The sequence below is a fragment of the Schistocerca gregaria genome, chromosome 8 (assembly GCF_023897955.1).
Source record: "Schistocerca gregaria isolate iqSchGreg1 chromosome 8, iqSchGreg1.2, whole genome shotgun sequence".
In the NCBI taxonomy this organism is placed as follows: domain Eukaryota; kingdom Metazoa; phylum Arthropoda; class Insecta; order Orthoptera; family Acrididae; genus Schistocerca; species Schistocerca gregaria.
The window spans coordinates 244,606,674-244,618,999 of NC_064927.1; the positions used below are offsets into that span (position 1 = coordinate 244,606,674).

Here is a 12,326-nt window from a genome sequence, read left to right on the forward strand (position 1 = left end):
CCGCTTGCTGATAAACACGAAGTCGTAATTTTCTTCCTAGTGTACCCTCAAGGTTCTGCGACGCTCTTGCATTTTTTATAAGAACCTTGAGTTTTGTCAGTGTTGTTGCCGGAGTAACAGTCAGACCTATCGATTCGTCCATCCAGAAGGTAAACGCATTAAGCTGATGCGAGGGAGATTCCACAGGATGTGCACCGGCAAGAGGGCTGCTGTATCACGCTTGCCAGTCATCTGATGGCCTCTTACCTTGATTCATAGACAACGACGAATTCCATTGCACCAACACCTGCACCTCTAGGAAACAGATGCGTTTCACTGAAAATCGCTTTAGGATACTTAAAGCTAAGGGAGCTAAAACAAAGACTAGCATGTCGAAGGCCATCATTTATGAAAAATGAGTTGTAGAATATTTACACTGGAAGCTAAAAGGGAAGGAATGTTGGCCATGGGAAAAATGTCGGAAAGCATTGTCAAATGGTTATTTCCAGTTGGTAATTTCCAACAAGACTTCCGGAAGATTGATCTAAATTTTTTTGGTGTATTTAATGGCTCGGCTGAGTATGAGCAGCCACATAACATGTAAATGCAGATATATAAAAGGGTTTTTTTTAAAACGTGGAAGTCATATTGACAGTTTAAGCACTGAACCAGATCATCATTACTCTGGTGGTTTGTCATCTTCTGTAGGCATACATTACAATGTACACAGGACACTACATGATTTACAGGATGGAAGTGGAAATGTCGTTTGGCTAGCGCCTCCCGTCTGGTAGACCGTTCGCCTGGAGCAAGTCTTTTGAGTTGACGCCACTTCGGCGATTTGCGTGTTTATGGGGATGAGATGATGCTGACAATACAATACCCATTTCCTGAGCGGAGAAAATCTTCAAACCAGCCGGGAATTGAACCCGGGTCCCTTGACATGGCAGTCCGCCGCGCTGACCATTCAGCTACCGGATGTATACAGACTTACATAATAACAGTGCTCCTGAAATATTCATGTGCCCCGACGCTGGGTGCGAACCAACGACTGGAACTCTACAAGGCACAGGCGTTACTCTCAGTGCACAGAGGACGACACAGAAACTGCTTATAAGCACAATAAGGAAGTGCAACTAGGGAATAGTGTCCATTCATGGTAGGCTAAAACCGCGACCCTGAATTATATCCAAAAACCCGCAAGACAGTACTTTAGGACGTCAGTTTTCTACGGAAAATGTTACAATGACTCTTCTGAAAGTGAATATTTTGTAGGAATATTGTCGTAATATAGGATTACAGGCCGCTTTCTCGGGGTCTGCAATGAAAATTCTGTATTTTTTAATTTTTTGAATAGGCGTTAGGAAACGTAGCAAACAAATGAAAGGTATGGGCCACTTAAGCCAAAATTGGTATAGAACTGCTGTTATTTTGAAATTACGTACAATTCCATAAAAAACCTTGCCTGATAATTTTTTATTTGCTGTAAGTAGTGAAAAAATATTTTTAACCAAAATGACGCATAGCAAAAAAGGATTTTTCAAGAGTTACCATTTGATCTGTTCGGAGAAATGTCCGGTAGAATGGGCCATACAACAATAAGAAGATTCAAATCAAAACGTGATTTGCGCTTCGCGAACAAAGTAATCTGCATATATATATATCAAAAGGACAAGATAATAAAGAACCATCTGGCTAGAAAGCCTTTCAACTTGTGGTCGACTGAATTTGCCACAACACATTAAACTTCTGGACTGAGATTTTTTGTAAGACAGTTCTTGGTGCTACTTCATAAAATTCTGATGAAAATGTTTACTTGTCAACTTATTTTCTCTGTGAAATCTGTAATTCGGTTTTAAATTATCTGGTAAGTCCTAAGCCAACTTTTGAAACTCAAACGTAGCAAGTGGCTTTAATCTAGAAACTTTTCTCTCATGCGTGCTCAAAGCATTTCTTCGCAAATTTCTTCGAACGTTGGTTTGAAAAACGCTATATAGATGTCAAACATACCTGCTGATTCCTACAACTGATATTACTCTTCTTTGCAGTGTAGTTCTAGGAACATTAGAACAATCAGCAGTAGCCATTTCGGCGACATTTTGCCTTCCGAAATACTTGAAACCGCTTGCTTGAAAATCACAGGCCGCATGACGGATTGGCATACTCTGGATCAGGTGGTCGAGCAGCTCCTGGGGTAAAGCCTCCCATTCTTGCACCAGTGCCTGTCGGAGCTCCTGAAGTGTCGTAGGAGTTTGAAGACGTGCAGCGATACGTCGAACGACGGCATCCCAGACGTGTTCGATGGGGTTTAGGTCTGGAGAACAGGCAGGCCCCTCCATTCACCTGATATCTTCTGTTTCAAGTTACTTCTCCACGATGGCAGCTCGGTGGGGCCGTGCGTTGTCATCCATCAGGAGGAAGTTGGGACCCACTGAAAAGGCGGACATACTGGTGCAAAATGACGTCCCGATACAGCTCACCTTTTAAAATTCCTCTGTCAAAAACATGCAGGGGAGTACGTGCACCAATCATAATCACACCCCACACGACCTCCATACAGGTCCCTTTCAGGGACATTAAGGGGTTGGTACCTGGCTCCTGGTTCACGCCATAAGAAAACCCGGCGAGAATCACTGTTCAGACTATACCTGGACTCGTCCGTGATATAACCTGTGACCACTGTTCCAATGACCATGTACTATGTTCTTGACACCAGGCTTTAGGGGCTCTCCTGTGACCAGGGGCAGTGGAATGCACCTTGCACGTCTCCGAGCGAATAAACCATGTCTGTTCAGTCGTCTGTAGACTGTGTGTCTGGAGACAACTGTTCCAGTGGCTGCGGTATGGTCCCGAGCAAGGCTACCTGCAATACTCCGTAGCCGCCTGCGGGCACTGATGGTGAGATACCGGTCTTCTTGTGGTGATTTACACTGTGGACGTCCCGCACTGTAGCGCCTGGACACGTTTCCTGTCTGCTGGAATCGTTGCCATAATCCTGAGATCCCACTTTGTGGCACACGGAGTCCCCATGCAACGACCTGCTGTGTTGACCAGCCTCCAGTCGCCCTAGTATTCTACCCCTCATAACGTCATCAATAAGTGTTCTTGAGCCATTTTCAACACACAGTCACCATTAGCACGTCTGAAAACGTCTGCACACTTACTCGCTGCACCGTACTCTGACATGCACCGACACATCTGTGCACATGTGGACTGCTACCAGCGCCATCGCGCGAAGACCGGAGGTCAGATGCACCGTATGGTCATACGCCGAGGTGATTTAAACCCGCAAACCGCCCACCAGAGCATTGTTTAACCATGTATCAGCATTATCCTTAATTTATGAGCATGAGTGTATATTTAAAAATGAACAGTCGAGACCGTAATAATATTTCTTTAGTAACCGGTTTCGGCTTATCTACATGCCATCTTCAGAATTTTGTTGGCCCCCTATGAGTGGTGCTGGCGGCTCTTCGGAATTTTCGTGATACCACGATCGCTGTGAACATTGAGACAATCATCCACCGAACCACCGGGATGAAGATACTCGTTTGATGAAAAACCAAGTCGTGCTGTGTGAAGAAGTCAGTAACTGCCTACTGCGGATCCTCGTCTGATAGGAATCGTCAACCCTTCAAGTCTTTGTTAAGGGACCGAAGGCATGATAATCGCATGGGGAGATATCAAGACGATAGGACGGATGCCTGAGTGTGTCGCACTTAAGTTGGCGTAACTTCCGCGTTACGGCGTTTGCGATATGGAGACTGACTTGCATAGTCATGAAGCAACCGCACACCTTGTCGCACGTTTCATTCCGCAACAGTGGTTTCCGACAGACATGCTGCCCTGAACACATTCTTCACTCTCCGATGAATGTCTGCCAAGAAAAGAAAAAAAAAACGTTGGTCCTACTAGGACGCATATGGTAACAACGTCCCCATAGTTAACGTTTTCTCATTTACCGCACACACCTCGGAAAGATATGATTGCCGCACTAATCCTTCCCTACATGACAGTGCTTATACAGTGAAGCCCCAGAGAAACTCTTATAGGCATGCGTATTCAAATACGAAGTTAACAGGCAGAAAAAGGCACTGCGGTCGACAACGCTTAAATAATACAACAAGCGTCTGGTGCAGTTGTTAGATTGGTTACTGCTGATGGCAAGTTATCAAGATTTAAGTAAGTGCCGACCAGAGTGGCCGAGCGGTTCTATAGTCTGGAACCGGGCGACCGCTACGCTCGCAGGTTCGAATCCTGCCTCGGGCATGGATGTGTGTGACGTCCTTAGGTTAGTTAGGTTTAAGTAGATCTAAGTTATAGGGGACTGATGACCTCAGAAGTTAAGTCCCATAGTGCTCAGAGCCATTTGAACCATTTAAGTAAGTTTGAGGTGGTATTATAGTCGGCGCACGAGCGATGGGAGACAGCCTCTCCGAGATAGTGATGATGTGGAGATTTTCCCACACGATCATTTCAAGAGTGTACCGTGAATATCAGGAATCTGATAAAACATCAGATCCTCGACATTCCTTCGGCCGGAAAAAGAACCTGCAAGAACGGGACCAACGAGGACTGAAGAGAATCGTCAACATGACAAAAGTTCAACCCTTCCGCAAATTGCTGCAGATTTCAATGCTGGGCTATCAGCAAGTGTACCCTTCATGACTACACGACACAAAACTTTACGCCTCTCCAACACCGACTTTGGCCGGTTGACAACGTTTCCTTTTCATGCGCGTGAGATATAAAATTTGCTGAAATTCATACAAAATCATTTGGAGAGATTGGAAGTTTTTTTTATTTAAATAATTATTATAAGTAGAATTAAAGCCAGTCAGTATTTACAAAGAGAATTACGTAAATGACCATCTGCCATAGCAACTTATGTCATTTCATTATATCAGATCAATTGAATTTAATTCAGTTCTATCAACTGCTGTTAATTACATATTTAGGTAGATGAAAATGTACGATTTTAAGTTTACTTACTCGTCGGTGTCATGTGAGTTGGGTTACTAGTTCGGATAGAGCAAAGAAGAAACTGCTTTTTTTTCTTTTTACTTTTTGTACTCTATTCCAAGGCGCAGAGCAGGATGTTTGAAATCTGGTCCATTAAAGAATAGCGGTTCATTCCAGCCAAATGTTGGGAGTAGGGCAGCGGGAATCCCAGTCGGAAATATCTGGGTGGGGACTGTCGGTTGCGGCATTCGTTTGATGACCAAGGGAAACCTACTGCATACATGCAGGAGCTCTTTTTTTAAGTAGCGGTTATTTAAATGCGGGAACAGTAATATATGTATGGTGAATTACCTCATACTTGCATCCAGAAGCTTCTCAGATCATAAATTCCATATGTGTGCTGTTTCACAGGGGTGAAGGCTACCTTTGATGGGCAATTTTCCTTCTTTAGAATACAAAGCTTGTGCTAGAATCTTGAAAAAGAAAAAGAAAATAAATTGAATTAACTCTCATTTCAGTTTTTAATGTCAAATAGCATCGCTTGGTGTCGGAATTAGGCCAGTTATGTTTATAAAAGTAAGGAAAGTCAATTTTTTGTGTAATTTATTCAATATATTATTAAAAATTTTTGTATATTTTACAGTGATGCACTCCACGTAAAACGGTGTCTGAAATTGTAGCATCTGAACTGACCATACCAAATGCTGATTTGTAGGTGAGAACACTATTGAAATAATTGGACTGAAAAATAAATTTCGTATCAATGGCGGCAAAGTAATTGTTCCCTTACGACAACACAGTGTGAATACCGTAGTTCCATGTAAAGTAATCTCAGATGCGAAGTGTTCTGCATTTCACAACCTCACTGTACATTCATCAAACCGCAATTATAGCTCTCAAAATTAGTTGGAATTACGTTCAGTGCACATGAAATATATTTTCCAGACCAACAATAGAATTATCATTAACAGAGTCGACATTATACCCATTACTTTGTCTACGTAAAAATTGTGTCTCTCTTGATCTTCAACAGTCCGTCTAGTTCTTCAAGACAAAGCCTAAAACAAATATAATCCCCGTTTAATAAGGGATGTCGTTGATATTCAAAATGAAGAAATTGAAAATTAGGACTTTGCTTTACATTTAGTTCCACTTACTCTTAGACAAAAGTACGCGGGGAAACGCCGCCAATACTACGTTCATTTTGTGCTGCTCCCGAAGGCTTCGTTACTACGGTGTTTTGTTTTCCATTGCCAACACCCACGACCTAGCAGTTGTGGAATTGTAGCTGTTGAGTATGCGTGTGTTATTGCGAAAGAAACATCTGCAACATTTAAAAATGAACGTGCCTAGACTGCAATTACACGAAGCGTTGTTAGACTGCTTGGTACATAGCAGCTGACAGGTACACGGTGTAGAAGTTGGTGCTGTTAGCCGTGTGAGAGACAGAGGAAAACTTTTGTTCTACCTCATCCACATCTACATCTACATCTACATGAATACTCTGCAAATCACATTTAAATGCCTGGCAGAGGGTTCATCGAACCATCTTCACAATTCTCTATTATTCCCATCTCGTATAACGCGCGGAAAGAACGAACATCTATATCTTTCCGAATGAGCTCTGATTTCCCTTACTTTATTGTGGTGATCGTTCCTCCCTATGTAGGTCGGTGTCAACAAAATATTTTCGCATTCGGTGGAGAAAGTCGGTGATTAGAATTTCGTGAGAAGATTCCGTCGCAACGAAAAACGCCTTTATTTTAATTATGTCCAACCCAAACCCTGTATCATTTCTGTGACTTTCTCGCCCATATTTCGAGATAATACAAATCGTGCTGCCTTTCTTTGAACTTTTTCGATGTGCTCCGTCAGTCCTATCTGGGAGAATCCCACACCGCGCAACAGTATTCTAAAAGAGGACGGAAAAGCGCAGTGTAGGCGGTCGCCTTAGTAGGTCTGTTACACTTTCTAAGTGTCCTTCCAATAAAACGCAGTCTTTGGTTAGCCTTCCAATTTAAGTTGTTCGTAATTGTAATTCCTAGGTATTCAGTTGAATTTACGGCTTTTAGATTAGACATTTATTGTGTAACCGAAGTTTAACGAGTTTCTTTTAGCACTCATATGGATGACCTCACACTTTTCGTTATTTAGGGTCAACTGCTACTTTTCGCACCATTCAGATATCTTTTCTAAATCGTTTTGCAGTTTGTTTTGATCTTCTGATGGCTTTATTAGTCGATAGACGACAGCGTCATCTGCAAACAACCGAAGACGGCTGCTCCGATTGTCTCCCAAGTCTTTTATGTAGATAAGAAACAGCAAAGTGCCTATAACACTACCTTGGGGAACGCCAGAAATCACTTCTGTTTTACTTGATGACTTTGCGTCAATTACTACGAACTGTGACCTCTGTGACAGGAAATCACAAATCCAGTCACTGAACTGAGACGATATTCCATAAGCACGCTATTTCATTACGAGCAGCTTGTGTGGCATTGTGACAAAAGCCTTCCGGAAATCCAAAAATACGGAATCGATCTGAAATCCCTTGTCAATAGCACTCAGCACTTCATGTGAATAAAGAGATTGTTGTGTTTCACAGGAACGATGTTTTCTAAATCCATGCTGACTGTGTGTGAATAGAGCGTTTTCTTCGAGGTAATTAATAATGTTGGAACATAATACATGTTACAAAATCCTGCTGCATATCGATGTTAACGATATGGGCCAGTAATTTAGTGGATTGCTCCTACTACTTTTCTTAAATGTTAGTGTGACCTGTGAGCTTTCCAGTCTTTGGGTGCGGATCTTTCGTCGAGAGAACGGTTGTGTATGATAGTTAAGTATGGAGCTAATGCATCAGCATACTCCGAAAGGAACCTAATTTGTATACAGTCTGGACCAGGGGACTTACTTTTATTAAGTGATTTAAGTTGCTGCACTATTCCGAGGCTACTACGTTACTTCTACGTTACTCATGTTGGCAGCTGTTCTCGATTCGAATTCTGGAATATTTAGTTCGTCTCTTTTTGTGAAGGCATTTCGGAAGGCCGTGTTTAGTTACTCTGCTTTGGCAGCCCTTTCTTCGACAGTATCTCCATTGCTATCGCGCAGAGAAGGCATTGATTGTTTCTTGCCACTAACATACTTCACATACGAGCAGAATCTCTTTGGATTTTCTGCCAGGTTTCGAGACAAAGTTTCTTTGTGGGAACTGTAAGCATCTCGCATTGAAGTCCGCGCTAAATTTCGAGCTTCTGTAAGAGATCGCCACATTGGGGATTTTGCGTCTGTTTAAATTTGGCATGTTTGTTTCGTTGTTTCTGCAACCGTGTTCTAACCTGCTTTGTGTACCAAGGGGGGATCTGTTTCGTCGTTTGTTAGTTTATTTGGTATAAATCTCGCAATTGCTGCCGATACTATTTCTTTGAATCCAAGCCACATCTGGTCTACACGTATATTATTAGTTTGGAATGAGTGGAGATTGTCTCTCAGGAAGGCGTCAAGTGAATTTTTATCTGCTTTGAATAGGTATATTTTTTGCTTATTTTTCTAGGATTTGGATATTACGGTATTCAATCTCGCTACGACAAACCTGCGTTCACTAATCCCTGAATCGGTTTTGCTGCTCGTTATTAACTCACGATTATTTGTTGCTAAGAGGTCAAATGTCTTTTCACAACGGTAGTCGTGTGGGCTCATGAACTAACTGCTAGAAATAATTTTTAGAGAATGCGTTTAGCACAATTTCGGACGATATTTTATGCATACCTCTGGAATTGAACATGTATTTTCGCCAACATATCGAGGGTAAATTAAAGTCACCGCCAACAATTATCGTATGAGTCGGGTACGTGTTTGAAATGAAACTCAAGTTTTCTTTGAACCTTTCAACAACTGTATAATCTGAATTGGGAGGTCGGTAAAAGGATCCAATTATTATTTTATTTCGGTTCCCAACAATGACCTCTGCCCATACTAACTCACAGGAGGTATCTACTTCAATTTCGCGACAAGTTGAACTACTTCTGACAGCAAAAAACACTCCACCGCCAACCGTGTTTATCCTTTCGGAACACCGTTAGGTTCTTCAAAAAAAATTCGGCTGAGCTTATATCTGGCTTTAGCCAGCTTTCAGTGCCTATAATTATTTGAGAAATAGTGCTTTCTATTAGCGCTTGGAGCTCTAGTACTTTCCCAACACAGCTACGACAATTTACAACCGTTATACCAATGGTTCCTGTATCTATGTTCTTCCTGTGTTCAGACTGTAACTGAAGCCCTTCTTGTGTTTTCTCGAGACACTCTAACCTAAAAAACCGCTCAGCCCACTCCACACAGCCCCTGCTACTCGTGTAGCCGCCTCCTGCGTATAGTGGACACCTGACCTATTCAGCGGAACCCGAAACCCAACCACTCTTTGGCGTAAGTCGAGGAATCTGCTGCATACACGGTCGCAGAACCGTCTGAGCCTCTGATTTAGACCATCCACTAAACTCTGTACTAGAGGTCCGCAATCGGACCTGTCGACTACGCTGAAAACGGTCAGCTCTGGTTTCATCTTGCAAGCAAGACTGGCAGCCTTTACCACTTCTGTTAGCCGCTCGAAACCAGAGAGAATCTCATCTGATCCAGTGTGACACACATAATTGGTACCGACGTGAGCAACCACCTGCAGTTGGCTGCACCCTGGCTCCTTTTATCTCCCTCAACGACTTCGTAATAAATGATTTTTTTAATTCACATCGACGACAAAGTACCTTTCGAATTACGTAAGTTTCAATAACTCTGGTGAATATTAAAATGTTTATGAGCTGCAGTTGTGGGTCCTTGGCTACACTTTGTCCGAAAGCAGCACATCAATAGCATTTCCGACGTCATATCTGTTTAGGATGCGAGTTTTATGTTATTCATTCTGTACATAGCGATAATTCGATTTCTATTGAGAAAACAAAGAGCGCTCTGAGGGATTCAGAACAGCAATGACTGAAAAATCACACCTTTTTTTGGAATCAAAAGACTGAGAAAGTTACGAGATCTTTGAGTTACCTATATAAATTTTATCTGAATACTTTTCACTTGACTACATTTAGGGTAAACCACTTCCAAGCTTGTATAAATTATGCAATTGATGAAGGTGGCCTGATCTTTTGCTAAAGTGAGGTCCGGCCATAAATCCATGAACTACATTCTCTACCAATATCTAAATGACGCGTAAAATGCTTACCACAGCTGTGGGTTCTTCTGTCGAACTGTGCATCACTAGAAACCGATGAAACAGAGGTAATATACTGCGGCTATTGTTTACGTCGAGATTTAATGACGCAACAGACAGACGATTCTATGGAATCAGTCAAGGGAGAGGAAGGAACTTGACGGTGTGAATGTTGAACCAGTCATGTGGTATACGCTATAAGTAATTTTAGAAACAACTGGTAATCTATTGGTTCAAATGGTTCAAATGGCTCTGAGCACTATGGGACTCAACTGCTGTGGTCATTAGTCCCCTAGAACTTAGAACTACTTAAACCTAACTAACCTAAGGACATCACACACATCCATGCCCGAGGCAGGATTCGAACCTGCGACCGTAGCAGTCGCACGGTTCCGGACTGCGCGCCTAGAACCGCGAGACCACCGCGGCCGGCTGGTAATCTGAATTAGGCTTTTCAGATAGGAATATTGAGCTCCTCCCGAAGGCGCAAATGAAACGAGTGATGGCTGTTCGTGACAATTTACTCGGTGCACGGGGCTTCGCGGACGCGGAAACCAAAAGACGGTGCGTGCAGAAACACACGACACACCGTACAACTAGTCAACTACCAACACCACAGAACTAAAGATAACCAGCATAATATATTATCGACAACAGTTTAAGCAGGGAAAGAACAGAATTTCAATCAGAATTTAGGCAAAAGCCTTCTTCTTTATACGGTCACTTTATAGTAGGTGTTACTGCATATCATTTTCTTAGTGCACATTATCTTATGGAATATAAAAATGGTTTGCGAGTTACTGGAGCAATATTAATGCAGAAGAGTCCACCCTTTAGCTGAGTGGTCTGCGCACCTGACTACCTTGCAGAGGTATCATCATCGATACGCAAGTTGTCAAATGTGGCGCCAATTGAGAAGACTTGCTACTCGGCGGCCGATCTTCCCGAGGAGGTGACTCCCTGCTATCAGTGCCGTAGGATCAAGTGACCTTCTAAGGAGAAGCGGAGGTTTTTGCCCGAATTCTGCTTATTATCTTTTTTTTCAGATTAAACAACAGAGTGAGAGAGTTAATGTTAGATCACATGTTGTTGGTTAATGTACTAACATCTGACTTTGTCACACTGTGAAAGTTCTCACAGTAATCATGGAATTCATTCTGAAAAGCAATTCTATTATTTCAGTTTGAGATGAATTTGATTTATAGCTAAAACAACTAAACAGACACTTTTTCTGTACTGCTTTCGTATGTCTTTTCTATAACCAACGCTTTAACGTGTATTAATGCCAGGTGAGCATTCTAGATGGTTCAGTGGAAGATGTTTTGTTCTGAAGACTTGGTCCAAAATGCAGTGTAACTCATCTTAAATACAAGAACGATATCGTAACTTGCAATATCGCTCTCGTGGCAGGCTTTTTGGGTCTATTTCATGGAAGGAATGTACGCCCTCTCCACAGTCACGCGCAGACGTATCTCGTTGAATTAGCGCCTTGAAAATGACAGGGTCGAAATACTCATTACCGTAAGTTAGCTGAATATTCGATATGACGATAAAACTTGAAGTTTTACAACTCTACTTTACTTTAACAAATAAAATTTCTCTGATAGTCTATCAGAGAATGAAAGTGGCACAACTTATCCATTACTAACATGAAACACATTTCACTGACAATGTTGTCACGGTGCTGTCGACTTGACACAAGCACTGCGGTACTCACCAAGAAGCAAACCACTAGCAGGCGCATAGCGGCTGTGACAGCAAACAAACGCGGCCGGAGCCTGCCGGTGCCATATATTGGTTTCCAATACAGCGAATCCATTAGCGGCCGTCGATAAAGCGGCATCGTTGGTCGTTATGGCTCCTGGAGCACGTAATCCGTCTCGAGAGAAAGTGACGGCTGCGGAAGCGTCTGTGGAATGTGTCCCAGGTCCTTCGTGTCGCTGAGAATGCTTCGAGCGATAACAAGTAGTGTGGGCGTACGTTGACATGCTTAAGTACACGTTCTGTTGTGAGACTGTGATTGAGGTGTGTGGCGATTTTCCCTGATTCACACCACCATCCACAATAGTGAGAACATGCATAAAAATAAAGAGCGGAAAATAGCACTAATCCATCCACAACATAAAAATGTCAAAATTTAAAGGAGATATTACTTCTACCAGTGGCG

The 12,326-nt window shown here is 42.5% G+C and overlaps 1 protein-coding gene across 1 annotated transcript in view; it reads right to left on the reverse strand.

Annotated features, from left to right (window-relative positions):
* The window catches only part of LOC126284906 (uncharacterized), a 37,272-nt gene extending 25,290 nt beyond the window's left edge, over positions 1-11,982 (reverse strand). Inside the window, exon 1 of the mRNA XM_049984169.1 lies at positions 11,877-11,982. Coding sequence (XP_049840126.1) covers positions 11,877-11,978 — 102 coding nt within the window. The 5' untranslated portion in view covers positions 11,979-11,982. The remainder of the gene's footprint in view (positions 1-11,876) is intronic.
* Between the last annotated feature and the right edge of the window lie 344 nt (positions 11,983-12,326).